Raw genomic sequence first — 27,756 nt, 5'->3', positions numbered from 1 at the left:
CCGAGGGGGGGTTCAAGCGATTTTGGCACTCGGCCGAGAGGGTTTTTTTTTGGTGGGCCGTTCGGAAATTTTACCCCTCTCCCCCGGGGGGCTCATAATTATTGCACAGCCCCTAAATGAGTCGGTTCGTCATTGTTGGTGGTGTTTTGTTTTTAATGTTTTAGGATATTAAGGGGTAAACATCTTCTAGAAACTCTGTTGTTATGAATAGCAAACATGGCGACGGTGGCCGCAAACAAAATTTTTCTTGCGACAGGAAACATGTTCTTTCCGTGTTATTTGCCTTGGATTTCGTTATAATCAAACGTGTGAAATGATTTGGTAGAAAAAATGTAAGTTTGTCATAGTTAGTAAGGTAATCATTAATCAACAAATTGTGTGAATTTTTATTTAAGCTTTTATTACCAGCAGTATTCATCATGCATGTCATGTTGTCAAATTAGAGAATAAACGATAGGAATTTTATTTTGCCTATCCTCTACCGTGTGATAGACGACAGGCAGGTCCAATATTTTGAGTAGTGGATGCGGCGCAGCGGTATCCACTACGATAAACATATTGGACCTGCCTGTCGTCTATCATAGGTAGAGGATAGGCAAAATAAAAATTCCTATCGTTTATTCTCATTCTTAGTCAGTTAAATATTATTTTAATAACTGTAAACTGTTTTTTAAAGCAAAAATTTAGTTACCGTCATAAAAACTCCCCTTTTTCTAAAATGAACGAAACTTGTTTACAACTTCACATCTTTTGTTGCGCGTACTGCTAGCGCGTGCGAGTATTCCGCACTGCGTCTACGCCAGGCTTCCCGTTAGTGTGCGTCATTGCGTCCAGACGCGTATTTTACAAATTTGGACGCAAATTCACATGGCTAATCAAGTATTTTGCGTCCATGTCACATGCATTTGGACGCAGACAAAACTTCGAAATTTTATCATTAATTGATGATAAAAATAAGAAATTTGTATTCTTTTATATTTTTAAGATAATAAAAGCCCCAAAATTTTGACCCACCTGCTGAGAATTGAAGTAAATTCTGCAATATTTGTAAATGCAACGTCAGGAAATCGTGCACTTTTTGCATGCTTTCGAGCGATCGCTGTACAGCTGTTTGATCACTCTTGCCTGGGAAAGTCCCGATTGATTTGTTTACAAGCAAGCACATGCCGCTAATGTGCGGTGTTTATTTAATTATTTATCACAACCTGACAATATTCAATTATTAATATTTTAAGTTTATTTTCTCATAAATAATCTAGGTTTCCTTTATTAGTATTATTGTTACGATGAATAAAAGCAATTTTAAAGACAAAATCCAAATGATAACCCTTTTTCAGTATTATTTGTGGCAGCGTGTGTTTTAGTTTTTGTAGCATCAACAGCACGTTAATTTAAAAATAGAAATGCGGAAGTGAAAGTACGAACGAAAATTGCTCAAGATTGACAGACTTTGCTCATGTTTTTGCACCTGTTTTTGACCACGTTTGGACCAAAACTGACACAGAAATGAGAAAAATTATCATAGCGAATGGAGATGGAATATCACGGCGAAAATGCACTTTTATTTTTTTTAACAATCAACATTTGATGAGGTGTAGACCGGAATGCGTGTGTATCGTCATAATCGTGAATTTCAGATGGGCGCTTTAAAAATCTGTCTGGACGCAAGTTTTTGCAACCTCGTCAGCAAACTTGCGTCATTACGGACGCACATTTTTAAAACCTTAACGGGAACCCTGGTCTACGCATACAACGCGATACATACGCGCACCTCTATGAGCGTGTTACGCTCATGATGACGTGGGGTCGTCTCACGGCCTGATAGCGACACCCAAAATCATGCGATTGTCCAATCAGATTATGTGTCTACGTAATAGACCACTCCCACTGACTAAGAATGGTTGATGATTCATGCAGTTGTAGTAAAGTAAATTTCGAACGTTTGAGGACTTGTTCTCAAGTTGTAGAAGGTGCCATAGGGTGTCTTCAGTGTTAATTATTTTCATTATAAATGTCGCAAAATATTAATATTGACAATAAATTTAAAACAACCTGTTAGCTGTTTCACCTCTCCATATCATTGCTCACCTGTGTTTTCATATCAATTATCATATTATGTGGTGAAAAATGATTACAAATGTGTTATTTGCAATCATTTTTGGAGCAACGATTTCTTCGTACCGACGGCTAAGTGTGTATGTGAATGAACATTAAACACATACAAACACATACACAGCACCTGATGGAACTCCCGGTCGGAGCCGGGTGTTTCAATTATTGGAACTGGTATTCATGTATTAATCAACAAATACTGAAATAGCGGCGATCCTGACTTTTATGCTGGTTTCATACTACCCTGCCGCTTGCCGCTGAGCGGCGTGGCGCACACGTATTGCAGACAAACGGACACAATCAAGGCTTGTCATTGGTTGAAACGCCCTGCCGCTTGCCGCTTGCCGCTGGATGCTGGAGTATGCTGGAGGCTTTTTAGACCACCCGCGCTATACGTATATAGGGCCCAAATATTACTCTTTCATCAAGGTTTAACAAGCTTAAACTAAAACTTTTATCTAAGGAGTCAAGCTTTAAACTATTAAGCAAAAATATCCAACAAGCTAAAAACGATTTTTACCCGTTTTTTAACAAGCTAAACCCATTTTTTTGAAAAGAAGCTTAAAACGTCAATTTTTTCATCGTAAAAATCATCTAAAAAATATTTAAAAATACAGTGACCTACCTAATATTACTAATCTCTGTTTCCGATGGTATCCAAGAAGCTAAAATATTGTGAAAGAGGGCAGGGCTTTGAGTAATGAGGGAAATTACGGGGTAAAATACATCACGTTTTAATTCGCCATCTTGAATAAATGCAGAATTGCGTCACGCAGTAATACGATGTCAAACACGCTTAAAAATGCATGATACGCTAGCGTAAATTACCGTCAAAACGAGCGTACATCAAGCATCTATAATTACCGAGTTGCAAAACTTTTCTTGATAAAAACTCTAACGGTGGTGATGCAACTGCAAATTTCACTTTTGCAAACCTAATCATTCACCGAGTTACGCTGCATATTCACCTCATTTTTTCCAATCTTAGTGATTAAAGTCTAAAAATGAGCAAAAATACCTTTAAAAAATATCCAGGGACCTCAAAATAGTGAGCATCAGTTACTATGTCCGCCTAACAACTACATCGCGTCAAACAAAAAAATCTTGCGTCTCCGCGTATCAACACGCCGCGTCAAGCAAAAAAATGTGTATCACTTAATTCGCGTCATCTCGCGTCGCGTATCAACACGCTGCCTCTAAGGCAATAATCACGGGAAATCAAAATGAGTGAGGAGAGTGCATGGGTGCCATGGGTCATGTGGGTTGGCGATATAATTAATCTGCGATGCACGGGTGACCATCAAACTAACATGACAAAAATACAAATTAATAGCCGTTAATTTTTTGACTTAAAAATTGTACAAGAGGCAGAGCGGAGAAGAGGATGTGAGCTAAAGGGGAACAGTGGAATGAGCGGAAGGTTAGGACAACGCACGGGGGGGTAACAAAGAAGAAGTTGATTAAAACAACTGATCAATCGGTAATAAATTAGGGAGTTGGTAAAATTGTTCGCAATAAAAACTCGGAGGGTGGTGATGCATTTATAAAATTGCATATATTTACGAACCGCGAAAGACGGGTGACGGTGACCGGTAGTAGTACATCAAAAAAACCCAAATAATTCTTGTCTATTACGAGCTGATCATGGTATAGATGGAGTAAGTTATCCTCAAGGAAACAGACTTGCATTCATTATACTTGTATGGGTGCAGAAATTGCAACTACAGATAAGATATCAAACATTTGTACTGACAAATAAGACGTAAAAGTTGAATTGAAAATGAAGTACGGTAGCCAGAAAAATGAGAAAAGTCACAATAAAAGTGGATGGGTTTATCATTAATTTGGCAATCCTGACTTTTAGACCACCCAAGCTATATAAGGTTGCTAATTTATCAAATTGAACTTTCTCAACATGGCTAAACTTGTTTTTAACTGTACTTAAACATACCATTTATTCCGTCGGGCAGTCTTTTTTTTTTTCTCCAAAATTCATGTTTTTAATGGCTATTTTTGACATAAAAGAACTTGATGCAAAACCAGTGATACCAGCTCCAAAATTGATTGATTGATGTTGATATGATATATTTTTCAGATGAAGTCTCAGTCCCAGAGTCAGGAGAAGCGTGGCAGTAATGGGAGTAAGGCAGCATCCAAAACCAAGTCAGCAACCAACCATCGTATTTGATTGATTGATTGATTGATTGATGTTGATATGATATATTTTTCAGATGAAGTCTCAGTCCCAGAGTCGGGAGAAGCGTGGCAATAATGGAAATAAGGCAGTATCCAAAACCAAGTCAGCAACCAACCATCGTATTTGATTGATTGATTGATTGATTGATGTTGATATGATATATTTTTCAGATGAAGTCTCAGTCCCAGAGTCGGGAGAAGCGTGGCAGTAATGGGAATAAGGCAGCATCCAAAACCAAGTCGACACCCAACCGTCATAATAGTGGTAGTGCAGACCCAGCTTTCAGGTACATGTTGTAAATTAGACATTGTTTTTTCAACGGTTGTGCATTTTAGAGCCATGCATTGAAAGTTTTTTTTTACCCCAATCACGCACTTACCCGTCAACCCCACACAGTGAGCATAATGTGGTATCTGTGTCAGAGACTTACGTAAGGGTGGAATGGTGGATCCCGACCCAGTTTTGGTCCGGTCCAATAGTGCATGTAATGCCCAATGCTCCACTCAAAACTTTGTATTATCATGTATGACTTTGATGTGTTGGTGGTGTGAAAAAACTGCTGTACAAAACTCTCACAGTCATAATTATTGGAAAATGAATCAATGAATCCTATATCTCAAATTGAAAAGCAAATATCAATTTGCAGTCAAGTTAGCTCAATCGATAAGGCGTTCGACTATGGTGCGAGAGGTTGCGGGTTCGAACCCTGGCGGTGCCTAGTACGCTCTCGTGGAAAAATTGGGTTAGCTTGAGATTCGCCTCGGCAAGGAACTCGCTGCTAATTTGTCTCGTTGTAACCCGTACGAAACTCGGGGAGCTGATCCTGGTTGCGAAGGTTATTTGTGGAATGTCTAGGGTGTGCGCTCTTGAAGCAGCAAAGTCCCTGAAATGCTGTTAAATGGTTTGTAGAATGATGTGGGCCGTAGTGGTCAGCGACAACCTGTACAGTGTGCTGAGGCTTGTGGATCAACGTCTAGACGTTGTGCCTGTGCGTAGCGCACTATAAATCACTCGCTTTTTGCATCTGAACTCTTCAGCTGAGGATTCTCCAGGGCTGAATTTTACCCTAATCAAGTCAAAAGTGTTACGAATACAACCAAATGTTTTAGAAATGGTCTATAGAATTTTTCCGCAATTGACCACTTTGTTGCCGTTGGCAGTGTTTGGCTCTGCTAACTCCAATTAGGCCGAGCAGAAAACTGAAAGCAAGGCCAAAAATTAAATTACATACACCTAATTATGCAAAGTTAATTTGCCAAGTAACTGTAAGGACTATCTAGCTGAGATATATAGGTAGTCCAAGCACAACAAAAGTATATTGTGTTTAGCATTTTGGTAATTGTAGTCTGCATAATTAATTGGGGTTAATTTCTTGAAAAAGTAAAATGAACTCTAATTAATTATGCAGATTAAAATGAGCAAAATGCTAAATGTAATATACTTCTATTAACTTGTAATACATATGTACCAAGTCTCAGCTAGTCCTTGCAGTTACTTGGCAAATTAGATTTGCATAATATGTATGTAATTTAATTTTTGGCCTCGCTTTCAGTTTTCTGCTCGGCCAAATTGGAGTTAGCAGAACAAAACGCCGCCAACTGCAATGAAGTGGTCAATTTCAAAGGAATGTCTACAACTTTTTTGTTGAAAAAACGCAATTACATCCAAAAAATCAATTGGGGCCGCGAATACCTCTTTCGCATTTTCCTTTGGTGCTTAGGGCTCTTTTTGAAATTCCCTTACACAGGAAGGTGTGTGCCATCCTGCAGCTTTCCTGTGCTAGCCTTCTTTTGTTAAAATTCTGTGTGATTATAACACTGCAATTGGCCACTTCACTGACTTTAATTAGGAGCGCGCTTTCCTGACCGAGCTTTCCTAAGGCGCGCGCTTAGTGAGGGGAATCCTGCCTTCTTTCTGTGTGAAAACGTGGTAGGGTATTTCAATATGAGCCCTTAATGTTATGTTTGTTTGTTCTTTGCTACAGGCATTTGTCTCGGTCTACTGGTTGGAGTTGGCCTCCTCACCCATTACAATTCATAGCGTGGTTCTTTCTACTACTATTCAATGTGATATACCATGGTATGGCAGTACCTGTGTTACCCTATCACTGGCAACCTGCCGGATATATCGTATCCTTTATCTTGATTATCAAATTCTGTATATTATTATGTAAGGCCCATAATGGCAGTGTTCGAAATAAGCACTTATCCTCTTGCCCGGTTGCCCAAAAATCACTAGGACAATCACAATGAACTAATGCACTTGTGCAGCGGACAACCACTATATTTTGCCTCCAAAATCATGATTTATGATAAATCTTGACATTCAGTTTTGACTTGGCATGTTAAAAAATATAAAGAAATTGTATCATCAAGAAAGATCTACCGGCTACCGCTTTGTCCACTTGTTCAGCATGTTCAGTCCTGAATATATTTTATTTAAAACTATTTCACTGGGTTTCATGTGGTGCCAGTGATTGAGATCCGCTTGATTTCAGAATGGCAAATTTCAAAACAAATTTGATTTATTGAACTAAAAAATTTGACACATTTTTGGGAAAACTAAAACGGTTTCAGGACAAGCAGAATATTTGCTTTGGTTGTCCTCAAGACAACCTCCATTTTTTTCTTATTTTGAGGTTGTCCTGTGTAAGAAATATATATTTTCAAGGAATACACCCAAATGTCTCAGAAATACACCCAAATGTATTAGGAATACACCTAATTGTCTAAGGAATACACCCAAATATTTTAGGAATACGCCCAAATGTCTCAGAAATACACCCAAATGTATTAGGAATACACCTAAATGTCTCAGAAATACACCCAAATATCTTAGGAATATGAAGGCCGATTGTTCCATGAAGTGCAACAGATGAAACTGCTATGCACTTACCGTATATTTTTACGGTCTATCGTGTAATCGCAAAGGCACGTAACTCTCTATCGCGTATACACGAAGGCACGCAACATTGTTAGACATGGTACTGTGGAACAATCGGCCCTCATGAATTTTGAGAATTCACAGCATACAATATCTGGGACTTTGACTGATCATTGATACATGGTCTGTAGTAGTCTGTGTCCAAATGTCTCAGAAATACACCCAAATGTATTAGGAATACACCTAAATGTCTAAGGAATACACCCAAATATTTTGGGAATACACCCAAATGTCTCAGAAATACACCCACATTTGTGTGCATCCATATCAAAACGATGCACTTGTCGGCTGCTACATGTGTCTCATTTCACCTAATAGCTAAGAACAAATACCAGACTCATCTCAAGTGGAGGTCACTTCCAATCATCCCCAAGTCACATGGTTAAGGAATTTTCTCTGTATATTCCTAAGCCATGTGACTTGGGGATGATTTGAAGTGACCTCCACTCGCGATGAGTCTGGTATTTGTTCCTAGCTATTTTGTGAAATGAGACACATGTAGCAGCCGACAAGTGCATCGTTTTGATATGGATGTACACATTTATTTGTGGTGGATGGTCATTTAATATTCCCATGAACAAGGGTGATAAATAAGATGTTTTTTCTAACAGGACGCAGTCTGGAACACCTGAATCCTGTCAGGATCAGGACTCACTTTAGTGTAAACAGGACTCACTTTTGTTTTAGTAACATTCAGAAGTAAAGCCAAAATGGTCTAATATCCAATGGCACAGTTCAGTAGTCTACTTTCAACAATAAAAGCTTGAATTCTAACCTCACATTGCAGAGAAACCCCATTTTGGTTCACTGTTTCCTATTTCTTATTTATCTTATAGACTGTATGGTGATGGGCTATGGTTCAGGACAAAAAGTGTAGCCTGGTGTTGTGATTTTTAATCTCAATGGGCTACAGTAGGCAACTCATGGGCCAGAAACAAGGCCTGTAGCCTGCCTGCTTATTTTCACCCTTGCTCATGAAGTATGGCAAGCCAAGTGTGTTATAAACCTTGCTCATGAAGTATGGCAAGCCAATTGTGTTATAAACCTTGCTCATGAAGTATGGCAAGCCAGTTGTGTTATAAACCTTGCTCATGAAGTATGGCAAGCCAATTGTGTTATAAACCTTGCTCATGAAGTATGGCAAGCCAGTTGTGTTATAAACCTTAACCTCATCCACAGATCCCTGGCATAATTATAGCATTCCATGTGATCACCCACCTACTAGCTGTGACAATCAACCCAGCTGATAGTAATTCACTGAAGAAGAAGCGTCGGGTTATGCCGTCATTTGACAGAAATCTGCACGCACATGTGATTGAGAACAGCCATTGCTACCTATGTGAATGTGATATGTAAGCAGTGGTTTTAATTTTATTCAAGCCATATGTGACCAGCTCCAGCAAAACCCGCAACAAGTCGCCAGACATGTTTTTGAGTTATAGGCCTTAAAAGATGGCATTCCCATAAAAAAAAAATCAAATTTTGGAATTCATCTTATGGTGTTTGACTGTGGGACTAAGTGGACTTAAAAATCATTGAAAGTGCTTATTATAAAGAGGTTCATTTAATCAACAAAATAACAGTTGAACTATGATAACTCAGAATAGCAATTTGGCAAAAATATCAAGGTATCATTACAAAATTATCCATATCTTGAAAAGTATTGATTCTACTTTTGTATTGATTCTAGCTTATTGTCTAGTGCTTACATTTTTATTCAAATCATGAAATGTCAAAAATGCGACTTGTTCCTGGTTTTGTCACATATTGTAACATTTGCTGAGGAGGACACCCTAAATATTGTTCAAAATCCTGTTTTTTACAAAATTGTAATGTACTTTTAAATTAGTAAATTTAAAACATATCCTGCAAAAATCAAGGCTTTAGGGCTGCAGTTTTGTCAAAGTTGATCGGCCATTGCGTTGGAGCTGCAGAGTGGATTAATAAATTTGCTTCCGCCTGGACAAACAAACAAACAAAGAATAGATACAAACAAACAAACAGGCAAGGAAACAAACAACAATTTGGGCAATGAGAGTTATACACACATTGCGTAAGTACGCTCACATGCAACCAAGTACGCACACAAATCAATGCAACCTGCAGTCATTGCGTAAATACACACACACAGTGATGCTTAGATAAAGGCGATATGTGTACATCCATATCAAAATGATGCACTTGTCGGATGCTACATGTATCTCATTTCACATAAGAACTTCATAACCAATCAATTCTTGGTGCTTTATTCACATACTCAATAATACTTGTAAACTATATTCCTTAACCATGTGACTTGGGGATGATTTGAAGTGACCTCCACTTGAGAAGAGTCTGGTATTTGTTCTTAGCTATTATGTGAAATGAGACTTATGTAGCAGCCGACAAGTGCATCGTTTTGATATGGATGTACACATATAGCAAAGTAACTATTTAGTATTTTGCATCACCCTTCGAGTTTTTATTGTGAAATTTATTATAGATCATATTTATATTTTTATACTTATGCTTGTCTCTTCTATAGAGGTGTGAAGTCGAAGCATTGCAGTTCATGTAACAAATGTGTGGAAGGTTTTGACCATCATTGCAAATGGCTTAACAACTGTGTTGGCTCCAAAAACTACAGGTATGTTGCCACCCTACTGCCCTACTCCCCACCCCCTCCCCTTATCTGCTACTGCCCTACTGCCCACCCCTCCCCTTATCTGCTACTGTCCACCCCTCCCCTTATCCTCACCATATAGGGGTGTGATATCAAAACATTGCAGTGCATGCAATTAGTGTGTAGAAGGTTTTGACTATCATTGCAAATGGCTTAACAACTGTGTTGGCTCCAAAAACTACAGGTATGTAGCCACCCTACTGCCCTACTCCCCACCCCCTCCCCTTATCTGCTACTGCCCTACTCCCCACCCTATCCTCACCATATAAGGGTGTGATATCAAAACTTTGCAGTGCATGCAACAAATGTGTAGAAGATTTTGATCATCATTGCAAATGGCAATTGTGTTGCTCAAAAATTACAGGTTACAGTATACAGGGTGTATCATAATTAAGTATACAGTTTGAAAAATGCCGCTAGATTAAAAAGTGTGAGGTCTTTGGTCAAAATTCTCTACTTGATAACTTAATCAACATCTTGTCCTCCTACAGCTGAAAAATCACAGGCGTGTGACCATTAATAAGGATTTGGTGGCTACTTTTGTGAGCCGAGTACAAAAAGCAGTTGCGCGAAGTCAATTGGGTTTAAATGCCCGGTGCTTGTTATTGTTGTGCAGCCAAGATATACATGCAGGTGTACAGATCATTTGTCTTCATTGTTAGGGTTCCAATCCTGTGTATGTATGAGTTACACAACACGTGACTTTTGCTAAATCTAGGCAACTATCTCCTTACATAATTATGCTAGGTTTTACTTGACAAGGAGAATATCAACTGCCATTAAAATGGATACTCCACAGTACACGCAAGAGCAAAGGGCCTTCCTTGTTGCAGTGTACCACCGCACCCAGAGTCCAGCAGAAGTGCTTCGGAGATTCCGTCAGCAGTACCCAAATGCACGTCCCCCTCCACGTGGCCCTATATATTTATAAAAATGTTGCGAAGTATCAGATAACTGGAATTGTGGTTGCCCCCGAACTGGAAGATCTGCTGCTAATATCCTAGCAGTAACACTCTGCAGGCGGGGCAAGCAGGAGGTCAAATTAGCTGCCATCGAAATGGATTTGAAATACCATCTGCAACCCTTGACAGAATAACTCGTTTATGACTTGCGATTTCATCCCCATCAGACGATAAGGAGACACCAACTTCAGCAAGCAGACCACCAACGTCGCACTGTGCTCTATCAGTGACTTCTTGCCCGTCCTCTACGTTTCCTGGAAGAGTTCATCATTGGCGATGAAGCAGAGTTTGCATTAAATGTTTCCACAAGTCCTTCTGCAGACCTTGATGAACTTCAGAGACGCATAATTGCACATGTTGACATTCTGAGGCAAGACAGACCTCTCATTAGACGTGGTGTGAACGCCATGTCGAGAAGAGCCTAAATACAGAAGAATTGTGGGCATGTGGAAGACTAAGACTAAAACTGTCAATAACTGTAAACAGTAAAGAAAGTGGTGAGATTTTTTTGTGATTTGTATGTTGTTTTGAATTTAATTGACTTCGCGCAACTGCTTTTTGTTCTCGGTTCACAAAAGTAGCCACCAAATCCTTATTATTGGTCACACGTCAGTGATTTTTCAGCTATTGGAGGACAAGATGTTGATTAAGTTATAAACTAGAAAATATTGACCACAAACCTCATACTTTTTAATCTAGTGGCATTTTTCAAACTGTATACTTAATTTTGATACACACTGTATACATGTACTCACCCCACTTCATCAAGGGTGATATTAACAACTTTTCTACCTCACTGTTTGGCTGATCAAACATCATCACAACACAAGATGCTTGACCATCTGATGGTGATCATTGAGTGGTCAAGATGCTAGACCGTCTGATGGTGACCATTGAGCGTACTAGAAGGGATGAAAGCTTCACTTCTTCTACACGTACCCTGAACTCTGGACAATCACAAAGTTAAGTTTATACGAGCATGAACGCAGAAATAATAAACAATCACACTGATTGGTTGATCTATAATCATGGCAATAAGATGGTTGACCATTGGTTGATGGTGATCATCGAACATGTAAAAGAGGCGGTGACTTCATCTCTATGAGTACCCGGAACAGTAGCGAAATTCGAGCGTATACGAGCATGAATACAGAAATGATAAATAATCATTTACTGATCAATAACCATGGCAACAAGCTAGATGACCAGTTGATGGTGATCATGCATAAAATTGTTTTTTCAAGGCGTTCAAGAAGTTCAAGAGTATACATGCTTGAACACAGAAATGATCACAGAACACAATCACACTGATAGAGTCCGTCAGCCTTTTCCGCGGGATCCGCCATCTTGTGGGTACTGCCGTTCTGCATGTCATGCGTTAGACATTACGCCCCCGATTACGCGGAAGTCGCAGCATGTGACGCACCTCTCCAGTCAAGCGTCAACGCGGTGATCTTAGCAACAAGGTACTCCTTACCCACAAGATGGCGGCGTTGGCCTCTATTGGCTGATCAACAAACATGTTAACAAAATTATTAGTTCAATTTTCAATTTTCTGATTTGTGTTCTGCTCTGCAGGTATTTCATCATGTGTTTGGCATCAGCATTTATGTGCTGTTTACTGGTCTTCATAGTCTTCCTGTACATAGATATTGTATATTGGTGCAATCCTAAACTACTACATCCTGATGTAGTTGGTAAGTACCCTAATCAACTTACATAACCATCACACCCAGATATTTTTGGTAAGTTGGGTTCTTCCCCTCAGTGGGATAGGCTACGCATAGGGCACCTCTGAACTACTTTTAGAGCATTAGGCCCCAACAAAAATGTTTTTTGGATTGTTGAAATCCGACCTACTATACTGCCAGCCCTGGATATTTTGATTTATTTTGAGGGAGTAAAAGGAAACAAGGGTCTTCCAATTTTACTTTTTATGGATAAATAAAATGGAACAAAGTAATTTGTGACTTTTCAAATTAGAATTAAATAAAAATATGCATTTTATCTTATGCATGTATCACTGTGTTAAACAGGTTAGATTAAGTATTATTTTAGTGGGGAAAAAAATGAAGTTGCGACCTACTATATTTGTTTTTAACATAGACGAAAAAAAAACAGACCACGTCCAAGCAGTCAAAGTCTCAGCATCACCCGATAATGAGGGCCGATTGTTCCATGAAATTTAACAGGCAAAACTGCTACGCACATACTTCATATTTTTACAGTCTAAATGCGAAGGCACACAACACTTTATCTTGTATACGCGACGGCATGCAACGCTGGCGTGACTGAAGAATATGCGAGAATACACAGCATACTACACACAGGGACTTTGACTGTTGATACATGGGCTGTTACAGTAGTAGTCTGTGTTTTTTAATTATGTTTTTAACCTTAGGAGTAGGTCTTTGTAATGTAACATCAGCAATATTATTCAAATATTTTATTTCCCCCAGCTGCAATGCTCGGCCCAAAAGAGCTAGTGAGTACCACCGACATCTCATCTACATTGCTTGGCACAGTGGAGCCAATCAAGATGCTTGCTTCATCCATAGCCACTCCAACTCAACCAATCACAGAGGTGCTTCTATCATCCTCCATGGTGCCCAGTGTTGGTAGCTCCATTGATTATTACCACAATGGATTACAGATAATGCTACAACCTGTGTCAGGCATTGCCTTCTTCTGTGTGTCTGTCTTATTTACCATCTTATTGTTGATAACACTAGGTCTACTCGGACATCTATTGGGATTTCATTGCTATTTAAGTGAGTATTTTTAAGCTTTTTCTCAAAGTTTCAGTGATGGGTGGTGGTGGGTGGGGGGAGGGGATCGGTTAGAGGTTAACAACTGTGCATCGGTTTTTGGAGGGCATTGTGAAAAATCTAAACAGTTTGCCTTTGGAACCGAGGAATATACCGACCGAGGGATATTCCAAGGTCCAAAGCAAAATGTTTAGATTTTTCACAATGCCTGACATATTACCGATGCAAAGTTATTAACCTCATTCATAGCCGTCACTTTCATCTCTTCACTTAACAAAATATAATACACAATTTTCATCAAAAATTCATGATTTTGTATTTTCAATGTTTCCTTTATAGTGCTTAGGAATTTGAGTACGTATGAATACATTATCTTGAAGCGTGATCACGGCAAGAGAAAATCAGATGTAGAGTCACAGGCAGACGCCGTCAAGGAGGCGGAACATGCACCATGCTGCAAATATAACTTGTGTAAAGTAAGTGTAACAAATGTGATTATGCAAATGAGCTCATTAATATTCATGATTATGCAAATTGATAAAAAACAACAGCACCTTTGCTGACTACCAATGTTTGGAAATGCAAATGGAGCTTTCATATAATTCATTAATATGGAAATATGTAAATGTTCTCTCTTTCAGTGCTATAGTGTTTATGCCCACATATGATGACATAGAAATCTGCATTTAGAATGAGAATGTAATATGCAAATGAGCTCATTGATATTCATGAATATGCAGATCTGTATACACATGTTTCAGTGCAGCTGTGAAATGCCGATGTCTTTTCAGAATGAAATGAAATATATTATACATAAAACAAATGAATTCATTCATATGTTATTTATACCTTTCTATTCGGAGTGACATAATATGCAAATGACCTCATTGATATTCATGAATATGTTGATGTGTATTATTAATTTCAGTGCAATCGTGTCATGCCAAGCACAGAGGACATAGAAATGTCTATACAAAATGAGAACAAGTAAGTCACATCACAGAGAACTCGACTATATATTTCATAAAACGTCTTTTCTGTTACACTTACCAGGGTGCAGTTGTCACCACTCGATTAGATTATAAAATCAGATAAAAAACAATAGGAATGTTTGTTTTACTAACCTCTATCATGTCATAGGTCCTTTCGAGCAGCGGTGCACATTCTTAGTTGAATATTATTTTAACCCTATGAGAACTACCTGCCAATTGGTAAAAAAGAAGTTTTCATTATCAATTTGACCAATCAGCAATATTGTTAGAAAAATTTCACCATGCAAAAAAATTGGGGTGAATTATTTACAAAGCTCAATTCTGATTGGTGATTAAAGTGAAAATATCATGTAATTGACCAATCAGAGGCAATGTTAGATTGGTAGGTAGTGCTCAGGGGGTTAATACCTAAAAACTATATTATTGAGCAAAAATGTAGTTACCGTCACACACCATCATCATCCCTATATCTTCGTGTTAAAAATTGCCGTGGTAGTACGATAAATCCTCACGTTTTTCAACAACTACGCATGGTGATTTTGAGCTATTTTGTTCGAGATAGGCCGTGCGACTCAGGCTATGCATACAATTTGAGATTTTGAGAACCGGCCACACTGTTTCTATTCTATGTTTTACGATTTTCGCATGATCAGTATATGGCTGGCCGTAACCGCCTGGCGATGGAGCTGCTACGCCGTAGCTTACTTTTCGCCATGGAGCTAAATTGACCAATCATGTTAGATCTTTTTATTACGCGGAGCCAGTTGATGCATCATCGTTCCAGAGAGAGAAAACTCTTGCCAAAATTAATGTTTACTATATGTGGATTTTAAATGAATCGAATGTAAATAAACCACAAACAGTTGTACAGGATCAATACCATAGTTTGATTAGTGTATAGTCAATGTTACCTTGCATGCATGTGCCATGTGTGTGGCGTGTTTGTTTGTTTGTCTGTGTCAGGCCAGGATCACTGACACCCACGGTACTGATACTGTCATACTATCACGGTGATCATATTGTTGAATGTTGTTGACTTTAAAATAATCATGATGCAGTCATGTCTACAGTAGAATTCACCACGACCTTTGAAGGACTTAAACCCCATTAAAAGCTATTAAACCAAGATAACACTCAATGAAAACAGCTCAACTATGTTACATCAGATCTTCTCTGGTTAAATACACACTGCACTTGTGTCTGTTTTACCTGTGCAATGAACAATGAGCTGGTATTATAGTTTCAGTTGGGTGAATGATTATAAAGCTTAACGCAAGGTAACAATACTGGCTGGGCTTTTGTTTACGAAATGAGACAATAGTCTGCTTATTGTTAACCAGCGTTCTTGAAAATGAGAAGCATAATGGTTTGCAGACTTAACACGGTTTAGAAATAATTTGTTCATATTTTTTGGTGTTATCTGTCGTTTACATATCCTTCCTAAAACACAAAAGTACCAATATTTCCAAACACCTAAATTAGCTAAAAATTTAGGAAATGTTACAAAATTATATTTTCTAGAATTTCAGAGAATACTTTAAATATTGACTGGTTATTTTTTACACAGTGACGTCATATAGGCAATGGCATAATACTTCTAACATACACTAGGTCATCGCGTCAATGGTGGCGCACTGAGTATTGTGTATAGGAAAGCGGGCAGTACCGTAACTACAGTATGTATGGCCTACTACTAGTATATAAAGTAAATCCGAACTGGTTTGCTGAAGGTCGAATTCCATGAGCCACGCCATGGCATAAGATGTAGGCCTACAAATCAGCTCCCGGCGATACACTGCAGATCGCAGAATTGTGTGCATGGTTTACCACCACTCTGCCTAGCTATATAGTTGTGTACAATACTGTATGAGTTTCTTGTGAGTGCATGTCCATCTTAATAATAAGTCGGTTCGTACTTTTCATAAATTACTTTTTGAATCATAACTATCGTGACCGAGGATATCTTGCAACTACGTGAAGCTTGTCTGGCAAATTCTTAATGAATAAATTCGCTTCACGTAATGAGTAAGTCGTACTTGATTGGTCAGTTTTACCTCCGAGTAATGAAAAACTCTAACATGATTGGTCAATTTGGCTCCACGGAACAAAAAGTCAGCTACGCGTAGCAGCTCCACGTTGTGGCGGTTGCGGCCTACCATATCAGTATCCCATATGATATTTCTATTGTAAGAAAATTTTATTTGTTGTCACGTAAATCACAGGTTTCGTTTAAATGTACTAACTGGAAATTAAATGTACTAATTAGTGAGGACCGGTATTTTGCTGTGGATATGTTTAACTGCAATTTTGATGTAAAACATTTGAAATCCGCTGTAAAAATTTTGATAATATTCAACTCTTTGAGAAAATTATTTTATAAAGGAATGCTGGTAAAACCAGGTGCAATACAATGTACATTATTGACACACTATCACGCTCTTTATCTTCGTCAATAATAGAATAATCGATTTCAATCGAATTGAATGCATGAGTTTGTAGTTGACTACTGAGCGACCTAAGCGATCGATTGCTAGCCAATCAGATAGAACTCCTTTTCTTGCGTTCAGTGAAATACCACTCGCCTGTCGCTCACTACCACTCGCCCGTCGCTCACCAACGGAGTATTAAATTTATATTTATCGTATAGGACGTCGATGGTGTGCGTCATCCATTCAGGTAAAACCCATTTGAAATTCACACTCCCTGTGTGGAAGATAAAGGCCATGTCTTCTATAGGGGGTGTATTGATTGAGCTAATTTGACTGCTAGAATTCCGCATCTCTGCACCCTGGCAAGTTTCAGCCACATACCATCTGATTTTATGATAGTTTATGTTTGCATGTCATTATTTTCCTCTTACAATGCACAACTGCATGACTACCATTCATCTACATAACTGTACTGCTTAGCATGTTGTTAGAAGTGTTGGTAAAATTGGTCTGCAATTGAACCATCGTTGGGCAGGAGAAACCTCCTATGTGTCATTGGCCCCTGAACATGTTTAAAGCAAAACCTTCTATAACCTCTTGGCAGTTTTGTTTTAAACATGTTCAAGGGCCACAAGTACATGGTTTTTTTTCCTGCCCAGCAAAATCACCATAAGGTAAAAAATAAATCATCTGTCATTGGCCCCTGAACATGTTTAAAGCAACACTTTCTATGTAACCTCCTGGCAGTTTTGTTTTAAACATGTTCCAGGGGACACAAGTACATTCAAGATGCAAACATGATTATTGCCAAGCGAGATAATGGTGTCTTTGTTATTGTTAGAAATCTGATCTTGAAAAGCACAATTTTCAACTCTATAATTGCTATAATTGTCTTCCATGGGCCTGGGGTGTATGGATTTCAAACAGAATAGCCCCTTCATTGCCAGCAAGGTCCCAGTGAAGGAGTAAATTATATTAAATGGGAGGGGTAGCTAGCGTATGTGTCTTTAAACAGTATGGTATTTTGTGATTTTTCTCGACCAAAATTGGTCGCGATTTGTGCTGTGTGTGAAGTGTAGTCACAAATTAAAAATAAAAACCATTTTTTCTGATGTCAAATCTAGATTACACCACATTGGTGTAGACAGGACTCTTTTTTTTTTTGGTTGTGGGGGCAAGGTAACTTTCAAGGGGGGTATTGGGCAAACTTTGATGCCTTATGTCTTTACTTTGCTGAAGAAATTTAAATCTATTTTGACTGGATCTGTTTGAGCCCTCTCCACACATGGAATAAATTTGCAGTATTTTCGATGCTTTACCTCTGGTGGTTCCCTGTAACTTTTGCATCTCCCAATGGGATATTCCAGTTGAAATCTATGCACCACTAATGGAAGACATGAAAAGACTATCAAAAATTATTTTAATAATCGGAAAAAAATGACAAAAATTCCATAATACTTAAAGACACGCTATCCCCCGCAATATATCAAGCGCTTGTTTCCAAACCATGTTAAGTCCACAACCACATGTTTCTCATTTACTTGTGTGATACAATCACAATTACTTTGACAAGTTTGACATTAGCAACAATGTGTTACTGTGCATCCATCCACACTGTTTGCTATATCGCACAGGTAAATCAGAAACATGCGTTTGTGGAGTAAGCATGATTTGGAAGTAAGCTCTTCATATGTGTTTGGAAGCAACCTCTTCATTAAGCCCGGCCCCCCAACTCAACCCAAAATTGGCAACCATGAGAGTTACCAAAAGCGCGGAAAGGGGTAATTTTTTACCAGTAGCAAGGACCATAAAATTGGCAAAATAGGGGATATTTAAGTTGGACTGTCCGCAAAATTTGACTCTGAAATCGGCAAAATAGGGGGTATTTAATTTGCACTGTCCGCGAAATTTGGATAAAAGGGGTACTTGAGAAAATCTAGTAATTTTTGGCAATATTTAGTGTCATTGAAAAAGGGGTGTTTGAAATTCTAGTCATTTAAAATGGGTGTTGGAAATTCTAGTCATTGAAAACCACATAAAGGGGTTGTTTTTGGCCAAATTTTGTATGAAAAAGGGGGATAAATTTGATGAAAATCATTGCAAAAGGGGGTGTTTGAAAAATTTGGTAACTCTCATGGTTGCCAACTTTTGTGTTGAGTTGGGGGGGCCAGGATATTAAGCAACATTCTGCAAAGTCTTTACAAATGTTCACATGGTAAAATTTGTTATAAGTCATCCAGCATGTATGTTTGGTGTATATGTGCCATAGCGTCTTAGTATGTGCATACTCTTGTTGCATTCCTTTCTATATAGGCCAGCCCGTCTTGCCGTTATGTGTACACGCAATACGCAATCATCACCGTCGTCTCCGAGGAGATCAGAAGACGGGAGAGCCAGCCAAAGCCACTAGTGTTTCTAGTTTCCATTTGTAAATATACCGTGCTACAGCATCTTTTTTGTTTAGGTATCTAGCTTGTGTTTGTAATTCTGTAAAAGTGGAAATTTTCGTGTTACATTAATTTTCTCGCTTTTTGCCGACAACACATCTACCGCGAAAATAAAAACACACGAAATGTTATTTTAAGGTATAGGTCTATGTAAGAAGACTCAAAATCGCAAAATTAAAAACAAGCAATGTAGTTCAAAATTAGCAAAGCGCGAAATATTACATGTGCGAAAATTACCGCTTTTACCGTAGTTGCATTGCTATTGACCCTTTGCATGGTCATCTCAAAGCGAGGCTCTACCCCGAAGGGGCCATCTCAAAGCGAGGCTCTACCCGCAAGGTGCGTGGGTGTGTATCGTCTGTCAAACGCATGGTTTAGTTACCATGTACACTTTGAAAAAGCCTTTTGGCGCATTGCTAGAAAGCGCAAGAAATAAAAATGCGCTTTTTGCGCAAGGGAGAACCTTGTTTTGGTAGCAAGATAGCGGATCCGTGCAAAGGGCGAATACACTGTATTAGGCTAAAAAAATAGTTGACTTGTCCTTAAGGTGCCAATACCTGGGTCGTTCGGTCTACATTTCTGTAAAATACAACATGACGTTTAGTACTTAGAATTTTTAATGTTTATGCGCTTTACAAATGTTTAATGTACACACATGCATGCCATGCACCATTTGTATTTGTCGATGCTTGATCTTTCTGGAGCTCAACATCTTCAGTCGTATTTATTGAAAATACTACAGAATATGTGATTCAAATCAAAGCAGGAAATGCGATTGAACACAATTTCCATACCACATTTCCCTGTTAAAGTTTCAGTGTTCTGTGGCTGTCCCAGGATGCCATGTTTACATCCCTGCGCTATGAATAACCATTAAACACCGACTATCGCTAGCACTCACTGGTTTCCGACTATCGCTAGCACTCACTGGTTACCGACTATCGCTAGCACTCACTGGTTTCCAACTATCGCTAGCACTCACTGGTTTCCAACAGTGCTGGGCACGCAACATACACATACACAACTGCCTGGGTCTATAATGTTTACGCTGCCAAAATTAATGAAACAAATGCAGAAATTGGGTCAGAATTTGTGAGTAATTTACGATTTTATGCATTTATACTGCAGTTTAACCGAAATAAAACATTGAATTTTATAAACCAAATTGTGACATTTAAAAAATGACCAAGTACCTCCTATTCAAAAGTGCAAAGCCAATAAACACACCATAAATTCATAAAAGAAACATTTCCTTTACTCGGTGATAACTTTTGTTGAATCTGTTCATTTCAATCTCGTGTTGTTTTCATGGATTCATTCTCAGTCATGTCAGATGCCGTTTACTTCAATGTATCCTTCAAATCTTATTGTGTCCACCATTACTATTCACAACTGTAATGCAACGTTGCATGCCTCTGACTAGCTAGGTGTCTTATTTTGGGTGTATTCCTAATTTCAACACCATACTATTACTACTCCAGTTATATTATGGGCACCAAATTGATTCATTGGCCATGGTTATTCCAATGTACAAGTATTATAGGAATGCAGTTGCGATAGTGTGCAAACCCACCCTAACCCTTAACCTTAACTCTAACCTTTAACCCGAATCCGAAACCTAAAATGGATACAACCTTGGCTGTAGGTACCAATTTATATATTCTTTACTCATCCAAATCTTTATATTTTCTTCATTATTTCCATTGACTTTACAGAGACAACGCCCCAGAATCAACAAGTTTTATTCCGTCCACATCAGCTACCATCGAACAAACAACTCAAAACAACAACAGAACAAACGCGCAAGAATCAAAGCCACGACCACAGCGACAACAACAACAACAGAACCATGTTACCGTTGAACCCGAAACAAAATCTGACTCTGCAGCAGTCACAGTGAAACCTAAATCAGTACGATCAAAAGCACTAAAAGTAGCATTGAAATCAAAAGGAAAGAAAAAGAAGAAAAGGAAACCAGCCAAATATGCAAATGAAGGAGGCCCTCAGTATTATCAGCATCATTATAGTAGACCATTAGGTACCTTATCTCAGCAGGCTCCATGGGGGCAGGCTTCATTTGGTACCCCGCCTGTGAATTTGTCTCATAGTCAGCCAGAGACATTCTTAGAGCAGCATCTAGTCAGAAGATATAGCCTACCAACGGAGCAGATGCCAGGGATGTATGCTTCACATAGGACAGGTATAATTGATGACCCTGTAATTGAAGACCTAATTAAAAAGACTAGTTTGCGTAGATGTCAAGGCAAAGGTGTGACGTGATTGGTTCCTGACCTGCGCAGTACAGCATTTTTGGTCTGGTTGGCAGGATGTCATAGGCAACTGTCTTTTTATTTCGGTCTTCAATTCTAGGGTGCTTTGCATGCAATCCATAGGCCTAAACATGAAAAGTCCCAAGATATTATAAGGCCAAAAAAATAAATTGTTGTGTTGCCCTGAAGTGGGAAAGTTGGGTCGGTTGGTCATTTTCTTCTTTTTTTTTTTTTAAACCTTCAGTTTTTAAAAATCCCTACAAATATACAAAAAATTATACAGATCCCACGACCAAGCTGTCAAAATCTCAAGATCCAACCTGGTCAGCCGCCAGAGGTCATTCCTTCCATCCTTAGCTCACCTTTGGAATGCTCTACCTGGTCCAATTACCTCTAACCAGAATCGGCTGAGCTTCAAACGGGAGGTTAACAACTATCTTGGCGTAACCCATCAGCGCTATCATACCGATAGCAGCTGTTAATGCCTTGCATAGTTCAGACATAAAAAAAAAAAAAATTAAAAAAAAAAATTAAATAATGCTTCTTCCATTGTAGACATTTGTCAATTTTGACTACTGGATACTTGTTAGATAATCAACCAACACAACAACTTTTTGGCCTAATGCAAAGACATTGGGTTTTCCTTGTGATTTATGGCGCAAAGTTTCCAAACATTTGTGAAACAAAGCACAATAACACAATAATAACCCAAAATAGATGGTTAAGGGCTGGGGTATGAACGTTTGGACAGTATTTATTTTGGGACATCAGAGCACACCAGACATATCAATTGCATTCTGAATACGAAGAATGTCATTCTGATATCAAATAATTTTGATTTTTGAAATTCGCAATTTAATACACATTTTATGGCAAATCATTAAAATTGATATTTTTGATATTTAACAGTACTTGAAGTAAACTTTATAAATCTGATGATTTATACTTAAAGTGTATGTAGGTGGGATGAAAAGCCGACGATCAATTGAAAATTTTGACCTTTCATTATTGAAGATATGGATTTTTTTCCCAAAACACCAAAAAAATTAGGTCTTTTGGGAAAAAATCCATATCTTCAATATGAAAGGTCAAAATTTTCAATTGACCGTCGACTTTTCCTCCCTGCTACATATACTTTAAGAATATATCATTAGATTTATATAATTTACTTCGAGGACTGTTATATATCAAAAATGTGAAAAATATCAAATTTTTATAATTTGTCATAAAATTTGTATTATATTGTGATTTTCAAAAATGAAAATTATTTGATATCAGAAAGACATGCTTCAGTATTCAGAATGCAATTCGATAGGTCAGAGGTGCTCTCATGTCCCACAAAAAATACTGTCGAAACGCAATAAACGCTCATTTTAGATCCCTTAAGGGATTATGAGATAACAAAAATCGCAAGGGTACAAGATGGAATTGAGGGGGTACAAAGACAACAAAAATCGCAAGTTTGGTGTGGTTGATGGTCAAGATAATGTTGTTGAGTGTGGGGTGTGTGTGTGGAGGGGGGGGGGGTAAGATGATTCAATACAATTTGGCATAGTCTGTATGTCATCTGTTCAGTGATTCTGCCTGTTTTAGGGACCAATCGTTATTTATGGCAGGGGGAAATGGGCATTTTGGAAAAAATATGTCGACAAAAATGCCGCGTTGCCCCCTTGTTTTCCCAGTCTTCTCCATTTAAAACTTAACATCACCCCCCTCCTAGTTCAACTAAAAATGTCAGGTTCTCCCCTCAAAACTCCCCAAAAATTTTGTGTTCCCCACTTAATTTTACCACCCCCACCATAAATAATGATTGCTCCCTTAGTGATCGCTCCTGTTTACACAGCAAGGAGCCCATGCAAAGCACAGGTATCCCGTTAGTTACTCTAAAATTCGCCAAAATCTGTCAAAATTAAAAAAAAAAAATGCTCCCAAAATCTGGGTTGGTTGGGCCATATAGCAGGGTTTGTTTTTTATTTTTGTCATCTAATATATTTCTCTTTGTTCTCTTTCTCACTATAATTATAATTTTTTTAAAATTTTGTCACCTAATATATTTCTTTTGGTCTTTGTCTATAATAGGTGATACATCCAGACAGGTGTATATGGCTCAGGAATATAACCCACCAATCATCAGCAATGGTGTTACACCATCAGCATCCTACCAACAACACCGTAACCATGGTAACCAATATGGTCACTATAACAGCTTACCCGCTCTCATACCACCGATACAAGCGTCTGGTCCTGCCGCAGAGTATAACTCATCTGATGCGGAGAGCCTGGACGAAGTACCAATAGAGAGCGCCACCTATAGACAGCCACCTGATACGTATCCTGGTGCTAATGTTAATTTAACAGCCAGTATCCTATGGTGCCGCAATACTATCGGTACGCACCACGTCCGATGGCGACGCCCGTGTTGAGGCCATTACAGGAACAGAACAAAGAAACAACATCTAAAAAGAAGGTGATTAAGGATGTTAGCCCTGTGGTGGTTAAGGATGTTAACCCTGTGCAGGATGGTAACCATGCAACATCTCACATAGAGGAATTAGATAATGTCGCAAATCACAAAGAGAATGAAATAAACGTTAGGACAGATGAGTCCAGATTTGACAGAAAGACAAAATCAGATCCGTCATCTAAGTTAGAAATGGAAAGAATTGTTGAAACTGAGACGGATTCTCCTGAATCTCCACCGTCTAACAACAATCAAACTGGTGGACGTAATGATCATGTAGAAAATACATTCACACATCAGGCTGTAGTAGTCGATGGGGAAGTTGAGAGTCGTGGTGATGATGATGAGGAGGAGGAGAAACGGAGGATGTCAAGGAGACGACTAGCAATGAGTATGAGGTAACAACAGGTAGTAGTCTAGCATCCTTAAACCTGTGGGCACTACCAGCCTCTAAGAACTATTTTGATTGGTTACAAAGAGGACTATATCATATATTTAGCCAATCAGGGGCCCTGATAGAAATGCAGTAGTGTCCATGGTGTTAACCCCCTCTTCATATACGGGTATCGACTGCAGAAGATAAGTTCCATATTTTCTACAACACATCAGAAATGGCAGAATTTTTCATTTTCATGACCATATTTGGAATCAGCATGAAAAATGCATTGAAATGAGTACAGACAAGCCTAGTTTTGGTTCAGTGGTTCTTGAGATAGCTCTTGATATAGAAAATTTTACAAAATTTGGGACTTGTTATGTTGAAGCATATACCAGCATGCAGATCTGCTAATACTAAAAATTTGCTCCCATGTAATGCAATGTCAATTTACTGTTTTAAACATTGTGTTTAACATGTACTTTACATGTGTCATACATGTTCCAAATTTGTGCCATATAGATGATTTTGCGCAGTCAAACAAATACGGTTCTTATATTTATGTCGTTTACGATAGAGTGGCTGGCGTATAACACATGTGTCGTACATGTGATATATATGTTCCAAACATGTGTCGTACATGTGATATATATGTTCCAACCATGTGCCATATATAAATTGACTTTTAGGCAGTCAAACAAACTGCAGTTCTTTCATAGTATCCCACATTGGGATATAAACAAAATATACATTCCAGAGTGTTATAATAAACAGTATTGTATTAAAGTTAAACTGTGTCCGTCTGCTGAAGAAGCTTGTCAGTGAAATATGGGCTATTCCATTTAATATCCACACTACCCCTGTGAAAGATTTAACTAAAGTCTTCCACAGAGGGAGTATGAGTTTCAAATAAAATAGAGAGTTGGGTAACTTCTATTTGAAATACACCAGTTTTGGAAGATAAGCCATAATACAGGGGGAGTATGTGCTTCAAAATGATATACCCTGATCAATTACATTTGAAAAAACATACTCCCTTTGTGGAAGATATTTCCAAAATCTTCCACAGGGGTAGTGTGGATTTCAACTGGAATAGCACAATGGCTGAATTATGAATGGGCTATTCCAGTCAAAAATCCATATGCCTATATCGAAGCCATACATGACCTTAATCTCCTTAGATTAAGGGATCTAAAATGAGCGTTTATTGCGTTTTTCGACAGTATTTTTTTGGGACATGAGAGCACCTCAGACCTATCGAATTGCATTCTGAATCTGAAGCATGTCTTTCTGATATCAAATAATTTTCATTTTTGAAAATCACAATATAATACAAATTTTATGACAAATTATAAAATTTGATATTTTTCAAATTTTTGATATATAACAGTCCTCGAAGTAAATTATATAAATCTAATGATATATTCTTAAAGTGTATGTAGCGGGGAGGAAAAGCCGACGGTCAATTGAAAATTTTGACCTTTCATATTGAAGATATAGATTTTTTTCCCAAAAAGACCTAATTTTTTTTTGTGTTTTGGGAAAAAATCCATATCTTTAATACGAAAGGTCAAAATTTTCAATTGATCGTCGGCATTTCATCGCACCTACATACACGTTAAGTATAAATCATCAGATTTATAAAGTTTACTTCGAGTACTGTTAAATATCAAAAATATCAATTTTAATGATTTGCCATAAAATGTGTATTAAATTGCTAATTTCAAAAAACAAAATTATTTGATATCAGAATGACATTCTTCGTATTCAGAATGCAATTCGATATGTCTGATGTGCTCTAATGTCCTAAAATAAATACTGTCCAAACGTTCATACCCCAGCCCTTAATAAACACACAGATTGGAATTTTCCATGCCTGTGCCTTCTAAGCGTACTCGAATTCAGCTGACCGTCTGGTGCAGCGTTCAGACCTAGCAACATCGCTCATCTTACACGCGAAGTTTCTTTTGTGTACACTCGCACTATTTTTTACTTTGCTCACGCGGTACCTGACTTAGCGTCGATTCCCATAGGCAACATGCCATGATTCCGCGGTATGTTAATCTCCCACACGTGGGGTGTCGAATTCAAATGGAGTCGCCCATTTAGGTAACCCATTTAAAATTCACACTCCCTGTGTGGAAGATTAAGGTCATGTCTTCCATAGTAGGTGTATGGATTTCAACTGGAATAGCTAATATGTTGCTAGTGGTGTGAATGTGATCTAACTTGTATCACATGTATCATCATTTTTAAACGTAAGCATGTAATTTTTGCTAAATTGATGCAATTTTTTAAGGCGTATAGGAAAGGAAATTTTCCAAGCATGAATTTTGCGAATCTATGTCACTTGTGAATTAGTGAATTTTTTGTGCGTGTGAAAATTTCATGCTTTATGGTAGCTCATGGTGCTAGATTTAAATAAATTGTTATTTTTAAAAAATTTATAGAGCTAAAGTAAATTTGTTATTACTTCAGTGGTCCGGGTACGCATTGGCAAGGTACGGTCTCCTTCCTTTGTCAAAACCGTTGATCAGCCAATCGGCATGATTGTTTATCACTTCTGAGTTTACGTTCGTGTAAGCTGGACGCACAGCTCAGACCATAGAAGTATTAAAAAAGTCTTCTTTATGTTGAAACTGATAGGATGTCGATGTAAGTATACAATTTCTAGTATACACAGTTCCCATAGAAAATAATAATTTATTGTCAGAGAAAAATTGGGCGAGTTTTTGATTATTTGACTGGTGATTCGGGCTAAAATTTTTTATGGCAACCCTGAAAGTCCTTGAGGGAATACTGTACTAAACACATCGACAACTTAAAAGAATCTTTGTTATTGTTGTGTCTTTCCTCGTAAATCAGGGGTTCCCAAAATTGTTTTCCCATGACCCAAATTACATAATACAAAATGTTGCTGTATAGGGGACCTACCCACAGAATTAAAACCAAAGAACCCAGACTCCACATACCACCACGTACAATAGTACCGTCAGTTATGTGGGGAAAATTGGAGGTATATGGGTCCTTGCCAAACGAACACAATTCTGCGTCTCATCTAAAGCATTTAGGTGTCGTTTGTCGCATCAAGCGCGTCTCTCAAATACGGCTAGCATGCAATTACGCGCTCACATGAC

General features: G+C 38.2%; 1 protein-coding gene across 1 annotated transcript; it reads left to right on the top strand.

The window, feature by feature from the left end:
- Nucleotides 1–131: 131 nt before the first annotated feature.
- LOC140146874 (uncharacterized) lies at nucleotides 132–25,828 on the top strand. Its single transcript, XM_072168765.1, has 11 exons — nucleotides 132–332; nucleotides 4,480–4,595; nucleotides 6,294–6,438; nucleotides 8,432–8,604; nucleotides 9,777–9,878; nucleotides 12,455–12,573; nucleotides 13,336–13,647; nucleotides 13,984–14,120; nucleotides 14,573–14,631; nucleotides 21,228–21,712; nucleotides 23,862–25,828. Exons 2-11 carry the CDS (start codon nucleotides 4,480–4,482, stop codon nucleotides 24,203–24,205), a joined length of 1,992 nt encoding a protein of 663 aa, XP_072024866.1. The 5' UTR covers nucleotides 132–332; the 3' UTR covers nucleotides 24,206–25,828.
- The last annotated feature ends 1,928 nt before the right edge of the window (nucleotides 25,829–27,756 follow it).

The sequence above is a fragment of the Amphiura filiformis genome, chromosome 2 (genome assembly GCF_039555335.1).
Source record: "Amphiura filiformis chromosome 2, Afil_fr2py, whole genome shotgun sequence".
NCBI classification, from domain to species: Eukaryota; Metazoa; Echinodermata; class Ophiuroidea; order Amphilepidida; family Amphiuridae; genus Amphiura; species Amphiura filiformis.
The sequence above is the reverse complement of the archived record's forward strand: the minus strand, read 5'-3'. Positions and strand labels throughout refer to the sequence as shown.

Bases quoted from the DNA above. Each gene is read 5' to 3' on its own strand.
- LOC140146874 (XM_072168765.1), top strand. From the start codon at position 4,480: ATGAAGTCTCAGTCCCAGAGTCGGGAGAAGCGTGGCAGTAATGGGAAT. The intron at 12,574-13,335 runs GTAAGTACCCTA...TATTTCCCCCAG, and splicing joins ACTACATCCTGATGTAGTTG to CTGCAATGCTCGGCCCAAAA. The intron at 14,121-14,572 runs GTAAGTGTAACA...TATTAATTTCAG, and splicing joins GCAAATATAACTTGTGTAAA to TGCAATCGTGTCATGCCAAG.